This window comes from Curcuma longa, chromosome 5 (assembly GCF_044706935.1).
Source record: "Curcuma longa cultivar G26 ecotype Majalengka, Jawa Barat chromosome 5, ITB_CL_G26_1.1, whole genome shotgun sequence".
NCBI classification, from domain to species: domain Eukaryota; kingdom Viridiplantae; phylum Streptophyta; class Magnoliopsida; order Zingiberales; family Zingiberaceae; genus Curcuma; species Curcuma longa.
The window spans coordinates 9,460,633-9,474,935 of record NC_133865.1 but is presented as its reverse complement, the minus strand read 5'-3'; the positions used below and the strand labels follow the sequence as shown (position 1 = coordinate 9,474,935).

Below are 14,303 nucleotides of genomic sequence, written 5' to 3'. Positions count from 1 at the left end.
TGAATTTCTTCTCAATGTTTACAACTTACATGACCACACAAGCGTTTGGATTCGCTTCATCACAGTATTCAATGGGCACACAAGGGTATCCATTCTTATGTTGTGGGGGCATGCATGGGTTACAACAGTTTTCTGAGAGGATCTCCTTGATCAGCTTCTCGGCCTCTTCTTTTTCTTTCTTCTTTTTCTCTTCTTCTTCCTTCTTCTTTGTGGCCTCGTCCTTCGGTTGTTCCTTTGGTCCGACTGTGACTATCTCAGCCGGCCATCCTTTCCTCAACTTGCCCACGACATCAATGGCATCGACATCTCCGATCACGGTCATCTGCCTGTCTTTCATGTCTATGGAAATGGACTCGATCCCTATTCATACGATAAAGACCTAGGGCCTAAGTTAACCAAAAAGAAAGTCGTCAAGAATGAAAGATGGATGAGATTGTTAGAACCAACCTCGAAGAGTTGAGACCTTTTGCATTGCCTTTGCCTTCTCCTTGTCGTCTGGCACATCCACCCTCACCACAATTTTCTACAAAGAAAATGCACTTAAACACACATTCATGCTAGTAATACATCAAAAGGAAGAAGTCTTACCTTCATACCTTGTCGCGAAATAGACAAGAAGTTAGAGATGCAAATGATGGAAGAGGAGGAGATGAAGAGGATGAGGGATGGAGTGGGTCTAAATACAATTTCTCTCATGGAGCATCAAGTGGTTTCGATTTTAGATTCTTAATTGCAATGGTCAATGTGCCGCCACTATTGTTATACAATTTATCCTTTCTTTTTTCCTTGGACTTTTGTCACAATTTGACCTACTTCTTTAGAGTTAGGTTTTGCATTAAATCAATCAAACTGATGTAGTCCTTTTCGCTTGTTTAGGTTCCTCCTCTCTTGAATGCCTCTGAAACCTAGATTACGACATACTACTGGTGGGTCAAACTCTAATGGCCTACGAGGAAAGACACATCATGGTTGATCGGTTCTACTGGTATGATCATTTCGACACTTAAGTTAGAATTGAGGTGTAGCAAGGAAAAACTCGTTAAAGAGAGAGTGAGAATAATCTTGGAGAGACAGTTAGGGAATAGAGAAGTGACAATCTTTAAGTTGTGTCTTCGAGGATGCCCTTGTGGATAGCGCATGCCCACCTATTCTCTTTTTGAAAGATAGTTGGGGGACAATCATTAGGGAGAATTTTTATGTCGACTATCGCGTACTCAACCTGTATCTATTTGAGGGGAAGTTAGGGGATTAAGGGGCGATAACCGCTGAAGAGAATCTCTATGTGGGTAACGTCTTTCTGCTTGATCACCCAGAGTCTGAAGTCGAATACCAATTTTACCGAGCATACATGATGTGTTTCTCGATCTCGAATATGTTGTCGTTGAAAAGAATCCCAAGTACTTGGGGAATATATCCAAGTGACTTTCCCGAGATATAAAAGGATGTAGTTGTGTGCAATTTAAGTGCTCGGAGCTGCAGTCCATACTTAGTGTTTGGCTCGAGGATATTCGAAATTGAGTTTGACCAATCGAGAGATGAGACTGATTACTCGAGAAATAATTCAGGTACCATCACAAACAAAGAGAGATGAATCCATTTTCGAGAGTAGACAACTAATTCTTTATAGCTGTTTCGCCATTAAGGTCTTAAGATAGTCTAAATCCAAGAGGAAGGTAATGTGGCAATAAAATGAAAAAAAAGTATAATTAATATCATATTTAATTAAACTCTAATTATTTAAAGTGCTACTCTCATGTCATTAACCTAATCATATTTTAATATCCATCACTTCGTTTCTTGTTTTTGACCTTCAACGCATCGAATTATTATTATAATTACACTACAATCAAATGATAAGAAGATGAAGTTGTTGACTTGTCACAAACAATCAATCCATCAATGTGGTCGACATGTAGTTCTTTGCTTTAACAATGTTCATAACTAAATCTAAAAATATTTAATACCAATAAACTCTTGTTTTATGTAAATTATTTTAATTGAAGCCATTGTTTTTGTTATTTTTGTCTCTGTTAGTCACTTTAAAGTGGAATATGCTATCCTAACGATTTACACGATCAGTTTCACGATCATCTGTGATGAAGTAAATCGAAAAACTGCAATTGATCACGACGGAAGAGGGTATTATTCGACCTCGTCGAAATTCAAATCTTTATCCTTTTCTGTAAATCTGTTCTGCCGTAACCAACTCAGTTATATCTCAGGGGCTCTGTTAGTCACTTTCGATAATGGTCTTTGTTGAAACAATCTATTAGATTAAAACTTTATTTTTCGACAAAAATTAAAAAGACTTTTCTGATTATCAAAATCATCCTTTTATTATATTTCTCATATGAAAGATATCCTTAATTCTAAATCACTTTTATATACTTTTTTATCTACTTAGGATGAATTTTAATCAAGTTTGAGTAATTTTTATTAAATTAATAAAAGAATTTAAATATAAAATAGCTCTCTCTCTATATATTTTAAATAAATTAATGTTTTTATAAAAGAGAGATTGTCAAGATGACGTCAGCAATAAACGTCGGCCCGGGTTGGCTTCCGGTTCTTAATTTGTACGGTCGGTCAGGTTTTTTTTTTTTTACCGCAAATGGTAACGTGCGAAAGCCCGTGGGCTTTTCTGAAAAGGGAGGCCCATTTCTTGTCTCTCTGTCCACTCTTCCCGCTCCAACTCTTTCAAAACACACCGGCCGATTCTCTCCCCGATCTTCTCGCTTCCGCTCGTTCGCCGTTCCGGCGGGAGAGGAGGGCAAAGCGGAGGCATCGCTGTCGCCAGCGCTGGGCTCACAAAGATGGCCTACGACCCAAAGGACGACGTCGACCGGCTCTTCGCCTGCTTCAAGTGCGGAGTCTCCACCCCCGGTGAGAAACCCTAATTACTTGCCATTTTGATTCCTTGGTTATTCTTAGTTTAATCATTTGAGGCCCGATTTTGGTCTCTTTCTCCGTAACCGGCTTGATCTTGGGAGATATTTGTGTGCCAGAATCGGCAGTCAGAGAAAGAAGGCTCTCGGTCGCGAGACTCGAGAAGGCGCCTGAAGTTTCAATGCCAAGCTCATCTAAGCAATCCTGTAAGGATTCGGGTGAAAAAGAGAAGGTATTTTCTGTATTTCTCATTTCGCATTAAAGTGAAAGTCTAATTTAGAGAAAGATCGCATCTTGTGTGTTAACCTTTTTCATGTACCCGAATGGTAACTGATTTTCTTATTAATTGCATGTGACAGCAGCATGCAGTGTGTACTCTGCATGTATTACTTGTTGCCAGAAAGAATTTTGATGTCAATTCTTTTGTGAATTTTGTATTTGAACTTGTCATGATTTTTCTCCTGTTGCCATTCTAGTTATTGTGACACTGTTTCTTCTTCATCTTGTAACGATGGATGTGTTGTAGAATTTGCTTTTGTCATGGTTAACCCATAACTTTTATCTCAGTTATGTAATGTTCTTCTAAGAGGTTTGTAGCGATGCTTTCTAACTAGAAGGGTATTCAGAATTTCAGATCCATTTAATCACCTTTGCATTGTTACAGAATCATTAATATCATTAACTAAGATCAATTCTCACATTTAAAAGCATACTTGACCAGCTTTTCTTTCCAACTTTGTAGAAAACATGATATATGTTGGGTTTCTTCTGAACTTATGTGCATGTGGTTACACACTTGCAGCCTGGCATTGTGGTCATAATAAATATTTTCCTCATTTACCAAGTCAGTTAGTTTCATTGGTTTATCATGTGAATCATTTTCTTAGAGTTTTGTAACAGTAAGAAGGTGATAAATCATTGTTTTGTTAGGGCCAATTTATTATATGAATAGTTTCTTTATTTATTTTATCAAGGATTGAAATCTTGACCCATGTTAGACTTTTCATCTTTGATTGGAACAATACAATTTCATTACTATGTTGTTGATGCATGTTGTTGTTGGTAAATTGGGAAGGATGAAAGGAGGTGAAGAAGGAAAATCAACTATATGCTTGGGAACAATTATTGAAGTATTATTCTATGGGATAGAGTTTTGATCTGAATGAGCATCATATTGTGCTAACACTTAGCATGCTTTAATTTTGATGTGTTAAAGCACGACGAGATGAATTTTAATGAATGCTCACTTAATCCTTTGTCGAGTAGTCTTGTTTTAAAAAACTTTTGGTAAGGATATATCAATTAGTAATTAAATTTAAAATTGTTTTATTTTATTTTAATTAAATGTTTGCTAGATTGAATTCATGTGTACTATTATAATTTTCAATTAACTTATTTACATATAAAAAGAAAATTATTGGATAATCGTTGTTTCGGTTAAATATCATAGATGATCTAGTCATCGGTTGGTAAACGACTGACAAGCATGTTCCCCGGAGGTTACTGCTGAAGAGGACGAAAGTATTTGAAAAGCACTACAAAAGAGAATTAGAATGACACTGGGAGTGAATCCCGACATGTCACTCCAACGCTCAAGTTAAGGTTTGATTTGAAGAAGAAGAAGTGCTAATGGAAGTTAGGGTTTCGTGTGTGCATACCTATGCCCATGGAAGTGAGCAGTCTTTTAAAGGGCTATCATCGTACCAATTCTCTGAAACATGCGCTTTCGTTTATGGCAGACTCTGAGATACATGCTCCCATTTAGGGTATGCTTCAAAATACACGCTCCCGTTTATGATATGCTCTGAATATACGCTCTCATTTATGGAAGGCTCCGAAATACGTCCTCTCATTGCCTTGGTCTTCCGGGATATGCGCTATAGTTCTCTCTGTTTTTTAGGAGAAACGGTCTTGAAGTTGAAACAACCATACAGATTCCAATTAGGGGTGGATAAGGTCGAGGTTGAGGTCGGTGCTTGAGGTTGAGGTTGACACCTAAGGCCTGAGTCGAGGATGAGGTCGCAGCTTGTGGCCTAGGTCGGGGTCGGTGCTTGAGACTTGAGTCGAGGTTGAGGTTGGGGCCCGAGGCTGAAGTTGGTGCTTGAGGCTTGAGTTGAATATGAGGTCGGGGTCTGCAATCTAGGTTAGGGCCTGAGGCCAGGGTCGGTGTTGGGGATCTTAGTCGAGGTTGAGGTCGGGGCCCGAGGTCGAGGTTAAAGTTGGTGCCTGAGACTTGAGTTGAGAATGAGGTCGGCGCTCGAGGTTTAGGTCGGGGTTCGAGACCGAGGTCGGCGATTGAGATCCGATCGAAGCTGAGGTCGGGGCTCAAGGCCTAGGTCAGGACCCGAGGCTGAAGTTGGTACCTGAGGCCTAAGTCTAGGTCGGGGTCGGGGTCGGGCCCCAAGGCTGAGCTCGGCGGTTGAGGACAAGTTACGGAACTCAACTCGTCACCAGGCAACCCAAGCTCCTTGGGAGATTTCATCTAAGTCTAACTTGCTACTCCTTCGGGACGTGTCCAACTCACCTTGACTTTGACTGACAACTCAGCACAATTCTAGACCTCTCGGACAATGTGGAGGTTGCATTCTTCCACCATATCAATCGTATTAAAATTTGAGAGAAACAAGGCTAAAAAAGAAGCATTACTTGAATTCATCTTAACACATATTGTAGTATGCCAAGGCATGTTTAGGATTGGCTGCTATGATAGTCATCAACACGATCGGTGCATGCAACAAAAAGAGATTACTAGTGTCAATCAATATCCAATTTTAGTAATATGGATCGATATATTTTGACAAATCCACCTAGTACCACATGATTCCATCTAGTATGGTATGGGGTCTTAAACAATGTATTGTATTATAAAATCGCTTTTCTAAAGATGTATGTGCTTATTCCGAGGAACAGTTTGTGTAACCCGAATAGTTTGAAACAAGATCTTGTGAATATGTGAGTTACTTCTTAGCCACTTAATTTCCATAAGATATTAGTATTGCAACCTTTAGTCATCAAACTTTATAATAATTGTTAATTCTGTCATTCATCTTCTCAGCATGGTACATATATGTCTGCAGCATTCAAACTAAAGAGCGGAAAGCAGATTTCTCCTATTATTTTTTATGGGTCTCCGCATGGAGCTCCAGTTAAAAGACCATCACGATTGCTTCGATTGTTGCATGAGATTCATGTTGATCTCAATGAAGAAAATGACTTCATTTCAAGGTAACTCTTTATGCTACACTCTGTTAGATGTTTTTTTTCCCTCTCCTCCCAATACCACTATATTGATGTTATAACATTCATGGCTTGCATTGTTGTTGTTCTCTTTGATCCAAACAGTAAGTTAAGAAATGACTTTACTTTATATCCTAGTGGGTTGAATGTTGAAATTTCAATTGGTTCTTACAAGGCTGACCATCATTTTAAAATATAACATTTTGAACTAAATTTTGTTCATTGTCTCAATTAATTGTTAACCTTATACAGGAAAGGTGTCTGGGCAACTTTCCCAAGACAAGAGGAAGCAATCAGATTCTTGAAAGGGCATGCACAAGCTAAACTGTTTAGTTATCAAGATCACTTGAGTGGACAAAGAAGGTTTCTTGCCTCTACATACAATGAATTCTGGAGAAGGTTACCATGTGATGCTGACTTTTCATTCTCTGAAATGTTCAATTTGAATGCTATTCACTAAGACCATTCATATGTTTTTCTGATTGCAAAGGTAGAATTACTTGAGAACTCAAAATAAAAAACATGATTGAAGAATTAAAACACTCAAGTTACCATAATTCCTTTTCATTAGTTTGTCTGAATTAGTTTCTGTAGAATGTGAAAGCTTCTTTTGCCATTGCAGGTATATAGGTATGGATTCTAAGTTACGTCATCACTACGAAGTCATTCAAGAGGTGATAGTTTATCTCCTAGCTTGTGTAAAGGAGTAAAAATGACAAGCATGCTACTTCATATGAAATAGAATCACTCGTTTGATTAATTTCTTTTTAATACCAAATATGCCTTCTTTTCTAAATTTGTAATATACTAAAAATAACTTTATGTTTCACAAGTTATTTTTGACAGGGTATGCCCTGCCACTTATATTTTGATTTGGAGTTTGATAAGAAAGTCAATGCTGACAAAGATGTTGATGAAATGGTGGACATCTTGGTGTCATTTACTTACGATCTCTTATTTGATAAGTATTCAATTGAAGGAAATAATGGATGGATCATAGAACTTGATTCATCCACTCCAGGTATCTTCTTTGTGTTTGTTCATCTGTATATTGCATGTTACTGTAATCTGTCCTTTTGTCTTAACATTATATCTGTTTTTATATACCTAATCTGCTTCCTATGATGCAATCCACCTATATCCTAGTTCAGATATTAGTTAGATACAATTTATATATAGATTTGCATTACCTTCATATGTCAGAGCAATTAGTATTATCGTGGTCATCAATGTTCACTTTTATAATGCATTGATATAATTGGAGGTGTTATGTTATGTGACTAAACAATGTAAACAAATTTGAATTGTACAATTATTCTGTGATATTAAATTGCTATTAACTTATTATTCATATGGAATTCGTTCTCTTGAACGTTAGTGTTTTTTTTGCCTATTTCTTCTAAATTGTTGCATCCAAAGAAACTAGCATAGGACTGATTACATATGCACTTATAAACCATGAGTTAATTGTTCAGTTTGGATAAAGTAAATTTCATTTTGCAGTAAAATTTTCTCGCCATGTGATTATTCGCATACCAAAAGTTGCCTTCAAGGACAACTTACATGTTGGTGCATTTGTTATGGAGGTACTTGAAGATTTATAAAGTCATTGTTTTCTACATCCTTGTAACTTTTACGATATCAAGAAATTTCTAGTTGTTATTATTTCTACATAAATTTGTTAACTATACTGACCAATTTATTTTCCAAGCAAGTTTTTGTTATATTTCAAAAAAGAGAGAATCTCATTTGGAGTTTTCCTGGTTCGGGTGTTATAGGTTTTAGTGATGAAGAAAAATCTTATTAGTAGAACATCGTATTCTAATTCTCATAAAATATTTCGGCCTATAGAGTTGTTTGCCTCTTTTTTTTTTTGGCTTAAGTCCCTTGTAAAATTTGCAAGATGTGATTTATGTTTTCACTTAGAGGATTGAAGAGAGAAATTTTTGCCAAGGTCCATGTCATATTGATTCCTTAGTTATAAAGTGAATCCATTTCTTTCAAAATAACTGTAAAGTAGTTTTCCAATGCCACTTATCAGTCAGATGCTTCTGACCCTGCCATGCCACCTGACCCAAAGCAACTACAACTGTAAAATTTACACTGATGGCATCAGGTGATAGCTTTGACATGATATTAAATATTTAAATATTCAAGTTCGAATTTAGAGAATGTCTGTCTGGCAAGCAACTGATTAACAATCAATTAGAGTTGGGCTTAACCAGGAGAATAAATGTTGATGGTGGATTTGTCCAACAATGACTTTATTATGCTATTTGAAAATGTCTCGGAACTTTTAATGCTGTTTGATATTCATAATGCCATTGGACCCAAAATCTACCATGGTTGCATGAGATTTAGGCTTGATTGGCAGGTTCATCTGTGTAGCAGCTTCTTTGCTTCTACTGTTTGACATGATTAATCAAATTACTTAAAAGATTTGAGTTCCAATTTGGGAAATTAACTGTTTCATAAAGTAGTCTGAACAATTATGTTAGAGTTAGATCTTATAACTGGAAGATGAATGTTGAGTATTTTTACAAATTAGAATGATTTCTATGTCCCTTTGGATTGCTTATGCTGTTTTACATGTGCCTGTTCTCTTTTACCTTTCTTAGAATTTTGATAGATGAAAGACCTAAAGCTGCTGAAACAAAAGGTTGCATAAAATAATTGAAAACGAAGATCTCAGATTTGCAAGGTTGTCAAATGCTGACATGATTTGAATTAGTTTATTTGTCCTAATTTATAAATTGTCAAGTTATTTCCGCTAAAAGGGAATATTGTCAGAAGCTTTGTTTATAATTTCATCAATTTTAATTATTGGGTACTATATATATTTTGCTTAGTTATGTAAATGTATATGTAACTCTCACTTTTTGCTGATTAGATGTGTTCTCGTATCACCAGTCAAAGGGGAAGTGTCCCGCAGGTTGACAAATTGCATGTCAAGAAAGATGCTAGCTCTTCTGATCTTCAACTTTTTCTTGACAATGCTGTCTATTCTCGAAATCGTTGTTTCCGTCTAGCTTTTTCTTCAAAGTCCGGGAAGAATTCTTTTCTTTTGCCTACTGAACGCTTTAAATGTAAAAACATGGTGAGTATTTCTTCTTCAATAATGTCGCTGCTACTTTTTACCTATATAGGAAAATGGCAACTGCACTCCTGTTGCGTTGTTTCATTTGTACAATAAACAGATCATATTATTATGACTTGTTTGTGTTGGACTTATCTGTTAATTGTACTCATTAAATAGATTTAGAATCACAAATTCTTTTTGTTAGAAAATCTCTAGTATTTTAATTTGAATAAATCATCTTATTTGCATATGTATATCAAACACTAGTGAAAATAGATAAGAAATTTCCTTCTGGAGAAAAGTTTCCATCATAATTGCAGGAAATTTAAGACCTGACAATTTTTACTGTATTGGGTGTACCTCCTACTAGGCTTATGCTTATATATCCAGTTGAGTTTTCACTAGTCTCGGTACAAGAACCTGATTGCATTGACTTCACTAATTCTTCTATTGCAAGACTGATGCAAATCATACGGGTAGTCTAAAGAATTTTTACATCCTTCCCTGTCCTTTTTTTATTAGCTCATTCAAGCTCAGTGCTCATGATTTATCTCATTTTTCCTGCATATTCTATTACAGAGTAAACAGGAAGTGTTCATGGAATCCTTAATCTGCAGAATGGACTGTGATTGCAGTAAATTTTTAGTTTGTCAAATAGATGCGGATTGCAGAAAAACCTTGTGCTTTGATTTTGAGGTAATCTACTATTTGTGTGTTATATTCTTCATAGATATTTTTACTAAGTGATCGAAGAAAGGATTTGAATGGTGTACTCAATAGTTTTGCCAATCTTATATTAGGATGGCCTAACCTACTTTAATACACAAAACAATATAATAAATGCTGAATGATATTGTTGAGCTGAAAAGACTTCAGCACTTTACTGATATGAGCTGTTTGATTGTCATAATATAATTTTCCTCCAGCAAACTACTGTATTTGAATGCATATGACATATAGCACCGCCTATTTGTATCTATTCAACTGTTTTGAAATGATGTTTTTAGTATTAGTTTGGTTACTTGAGAAAAAAAATACTAATGGCATCCTAACAGTTAGACAGTTTATTGAGGTTTCCAAGAATAGTACATCACTTTAGAACTATTGAGTTCGTCAAAGAGCCTCAGAGTAAAGAAATGATGTAGTTTGAAATTCTGCTATAGATACAGTTTCTTTCTTTATTCTGATTGAAAATAGCTTATTACTTTTCAATCTACAAGTACTTGATTCCTAAATAAATATTCAATCATGCACACTATTAACCTGTAAAAATCATTTCTTTTTTCCTATATGATGAACTACTTTGTCGTAAATTCCTTGTTTCATTGATTTCTCTTTTTATTTCTGCTGGTTTTTTGAGATATCCATAAATCACAACTTGGATCCTGCTGTAGTATAATCAATTAATCAAAACAATATGATGTTCACTTATCACACAAGTTGCAAAATTGTGTCATTTCTTAGTTACATTAGGAGTGTGTAACATTTCTTAGTAGTGTTGTACTGTAAGGTAGCGTTTGGTTTCAGAGACAGGGACACAAATACAGAGACAGCGTAGAAATTTTTGTCTCTGTCCCCGTTTGATTTTGAGAGACAGATACAGAAATAGGATTTCTGTCTCCGTCTTTGTCTCCATTTCTGTCCACTGTAAAAATGGGGACACTGAAACAGAGACGGAGACAAAAACTACCCATCTCCGCTTCCGGCACCGTCGCGCCGTCGTCCGGTCACTGCCGGCCGCCAGGCCGGGCGCGTTGGACGCGCAACTCGCCGGCGCTCCGGCCGGCGTCGGATTCCGATCGGATTGTGGCGGAAATCCGGCCGGAATCCGACCAAAAACAGAGCCCTGCGCGCTCCAGCCACGGTTGGCCGGAATTCGGCTGGATTCCGGTCGGATTTCGGCCGAATCGGGGTCGGAGTCCGACCGCGGTCGACGCGCCCGGCGCCGGCGCGTCGATCGCGGCCGGACTCCGACCTCGATTCGGCCGGAATCCGGCCGAATTCCGACCGAAATCGGCCAACAGTGTCCCTGTCTCTGTATTACCAAACACGATACAGAGACCATTGTAAATGCGTCCCTGTCTCTACTGTATTTCTGTATTTCTGTCTCTGTATTTCTGTCTACTGTAAACCAAACGCAGCCTAACAGTCTGGTTCTGAAATAGCACAATGTTTGATCAGAGAATGCTGTGATGTTTGCAATGGCAAGTGCTTGTCTTTATCATGTTTCAAACCTTCTGTTCTCAAGAAATCTTAATTGATATACACTTTTTGCAATTATTTATTCTATTGTTTAAGATAATGTGGTGCCTTATGAAATCAACACTGTACAATTGTTTGTGTAAAAATTTATTGCTTCTTCATTGTATCACCATTGTGCTCTTTTAAAAGTCCATAGCAATTCCTTTTTTGTATTTCTTAAAACAGAGTGCAACCCTATGGAACCAGTTTTCACCTAGTGTTTCTAACTTTCTATAGAATTTGTTGCCTCTTCATTTTCTTACTATTGCGCCTTCTAAGTCTTGATTGTTTGTAGATCAGGTTCAACAACAAGCTCAAGATGTTTCACAATATGCTGCATTTGATGTATATAGAAGTGATTTCCCAAACACATACACCACAGGAAAATCTCCATTTCCAGCTTTAGATGCATTTGTGGAATATATAGCATCATCAGGGAATGCTTTAGGTATTCCTTTAGATACTCTCATGTAATGATCCTCCTGAATTTTTTGTATTGATGTTTTTGGGGCTCTTGGATTTGGTTGCTGGTATGTGTTGCTGCCTCACATTCAGTTCTACATTTGGTATAGGTATTTATGGTTTCATGGTTACATAAATCTGGTATTAACTTGATGATTTCTTTCGTTCCAGGAAAAATTCGAAGTTGGTATTGGTTTTCATCACATGGCCTAATTGTTTACAGTATGTTAAGAAGCAGATATTGTGAGAGGATTGGTAGAGAACATAAAAGCAATCATGGTAAGTTGTTTGTTGAGCATTGCTCTAGAATCTTTCCTTGTGTACAACATTTGCTCAACTTGCTGTGGGTTTGTTTTTTCTGTTTTGTTGATTCAAATCTATTCTATCAAATGGGCTTCTCAAGAGAATCATTGCAGTGTATTCTGAAATGACATTGTTTGGCTTCTAATACATTATTTTGAACTCTGTATCATGGTTTAAGGTCTCATAGTCAAACTTGGGCTTGAACTGGTGTGGTAGTATACCTGACTGGTCTACTGTGCATCTTATGTACTACAAGATATATTGCATCTTTGTCAGGCAGTATAGATTGAGATTTGAGGTTGTCTTCAGATACTTGTTTTGATTGTGTCGATGTATTTGTATGACAATAATTTTGCTGGTCTTCTCTACCTCACCTCAGACTGTCAGTGATTAGAATGTTTGCTACTCTTTTCTTTCCATTGCATGTAGTAGGGCTTTGAGGTGGGTGGCTATAAATTCAGGATTCTACTTCTTGTTGCATGCTTGATTGTGATTCAACATTCATTTATTACTTATCAGTATTATAGTTGGCTAACATCGTAAAATATCGAACATTGGTCTCACCTGTTTGTGGTTCAGTTATGTACGTTGCTGATCTTCATAGAGCCATGTATTACCAGAAGTGTTATGATCCTGATTGTAGAGGTATGGTTTGTCATTCTGGTATTACTCGCTTAGGTTTATTGAACAGGCCCTTTTACACTACTTAACATACTACTTGTAACAGGTTATCGGTCTCCTTTACGGCCATTACCATATGATGTGATTCCTGACAATGTTCCATTGCTGAATTCAACTGAGGTGAGTAATATCAGGGAGGATTTGGACACAAACATCAATGGTGATCTTGGTGGAATCCATTTGGAACTTTACTCAAATGATGACGACAAGTCGGTTACCGAAAGCTGTATGGAAGAAAATAGCTGGTTGCAGGAAGCCATGAAGTATGCAGATTGTGTCGAAAATTCAAGGAATGCACCTGATTTTGGAATTCTGGTCAGACCTTACTAATTTTCGTTAGATTTGTGTATGGTGAATAACAATTAACTAGGATGCCAGATTCAATTAAGACTTCAACCTCAATCCGGTGGTCTGGCTTAACCACTGGATTTCTTGAAAAGTCACCACAATCACGGAGAGAAAGGAAATTTGTGATCCTGCATGTGTTAGACTTAGTATTTCCAGTTCTTATCATTTTGTTATCGTACTAACTGACAACATTTTCATGCTTCTTCTGTATGCATATTTTGTAAGCACATTTGGTGGGTTTAATAATTTACTAGTTTCACATTGCGTGGCACTCTGCAGAACGAGGAGGAAGCTGTTGAAGATTGCAGCTGGTGGATGGACGTGGAACTGCTGGTGTCACAAGTCGAAGAAGGGCTTGCTTGATCCGTAGTGTAAAAATTTGTAACAATTCACCCAACTCATTTTGATCCCTTTTCGGTTCACTGTAGTTATTATTATTATTTTTCTATGCTACGTAAAATAAACAGCTGAATCTTTTAACCTTCTAGGAATTTTATGTTTAATTCTAAATTCAACAAACCAAAAGATAAACACATTTCTAGTATTCTTGTTTCCTGTTGACAAAATATTGTGATGGAAATTACTAGATTTTTGTTTCTGTTTTTCCTTTTCATCGGATATTGTGATGTGTTTATCAAATGGAAAAAAATTTTCTTCAATATTTGTTGAGTATTATGTTGGTTGGTGGGTGGATGCTGGAAGGATGCAAATTGATATTGCTCTGCTATAGGTGTGGACGGATAGTAGTAATTTATTTTTCAAAATATAACGACGATGTTTCAGAATAATAGTATTTTAAATTTTGAGATCAGTGATTTTTTTTTTTTAAAGTTTTTTGGATTCTGAATGTACAAGATGAGATGTATGTGTACCGTGTGGCAAGCTGTGGGCTTGTAGATGTGAGCATTTGTTCGTTTGTGAGAAAAGAGTATGAGTTTTTGTGTTAATTTTATTAACACAGCAATATTAATAAGAAAGAGAAATTTATCAAATTTTTTTGATGTGAGATTATTCTTTGTATTTTTTTATATAATATTAATTAATTATTAATGTTATTCTAGACTGA

At 36.6% G+C, this 14,303-nt stretch overlaps 2 protein-coding genes across 2 annotated transcripts; one reads left to right on the top strand and one right to left on the bottom strand.

Moving 5' to 3' along the window:
• Nucleotides 1-25: 25 nt before the first annotated feature.
• On the bottom strand, nucleotides 26-696 carry LOC141830070 (uncharacterized). The gene is made up of 3 exons (XM_074717550.1): nucleotides 589-696; nucleotides 448-523; nucleotides 26-360 (listed from the first exon to the last, which is right to left on the bottom strand). The coding sequence occupies exons 1-3, from the start codon at nucleotides 694-696 to the stop codon at nucleotides 26-28; spliced, it is 519 nt and encodes a 172-aa protein (XP_074573651.1).
• A 2,117-nt stretch (nucleotides 697-2,813) lies between these two features.
• Nucleotides 2,814-13,600, top strand: LOC141829831 (uncharacterized). Its single transcript, XM_074717329.1, has 14 exons — nucleotides 2,814-2,883; nucleotides 3,006-3,118; nucleotides 5,942-6,111; nucleotides 6,376-6,522; nucleotides 6,746-6,797; nucleotides 6,970-7,144; nucleotides 7,627-7,709; nucleotides 9,014-9,220; nucleotides 9,782-9,898; nucleotides 11,744-11,891; nucleotides 12,077-12,184; nucleotides 12,788-12,853; nucleotides 12,936-13,204; nucleotides 13,517-13,600. Exons 1-14 carry the CDS (start codon nucleotides 2,814-2,816, stop codon nucleotides 13,598-13,600), a joined length of 1,809 nt encoding a protein of 602 aa, XP_074573430.1.
• Nucleotides 13,601-14,303: the final 703 nt, after the last annotated feature.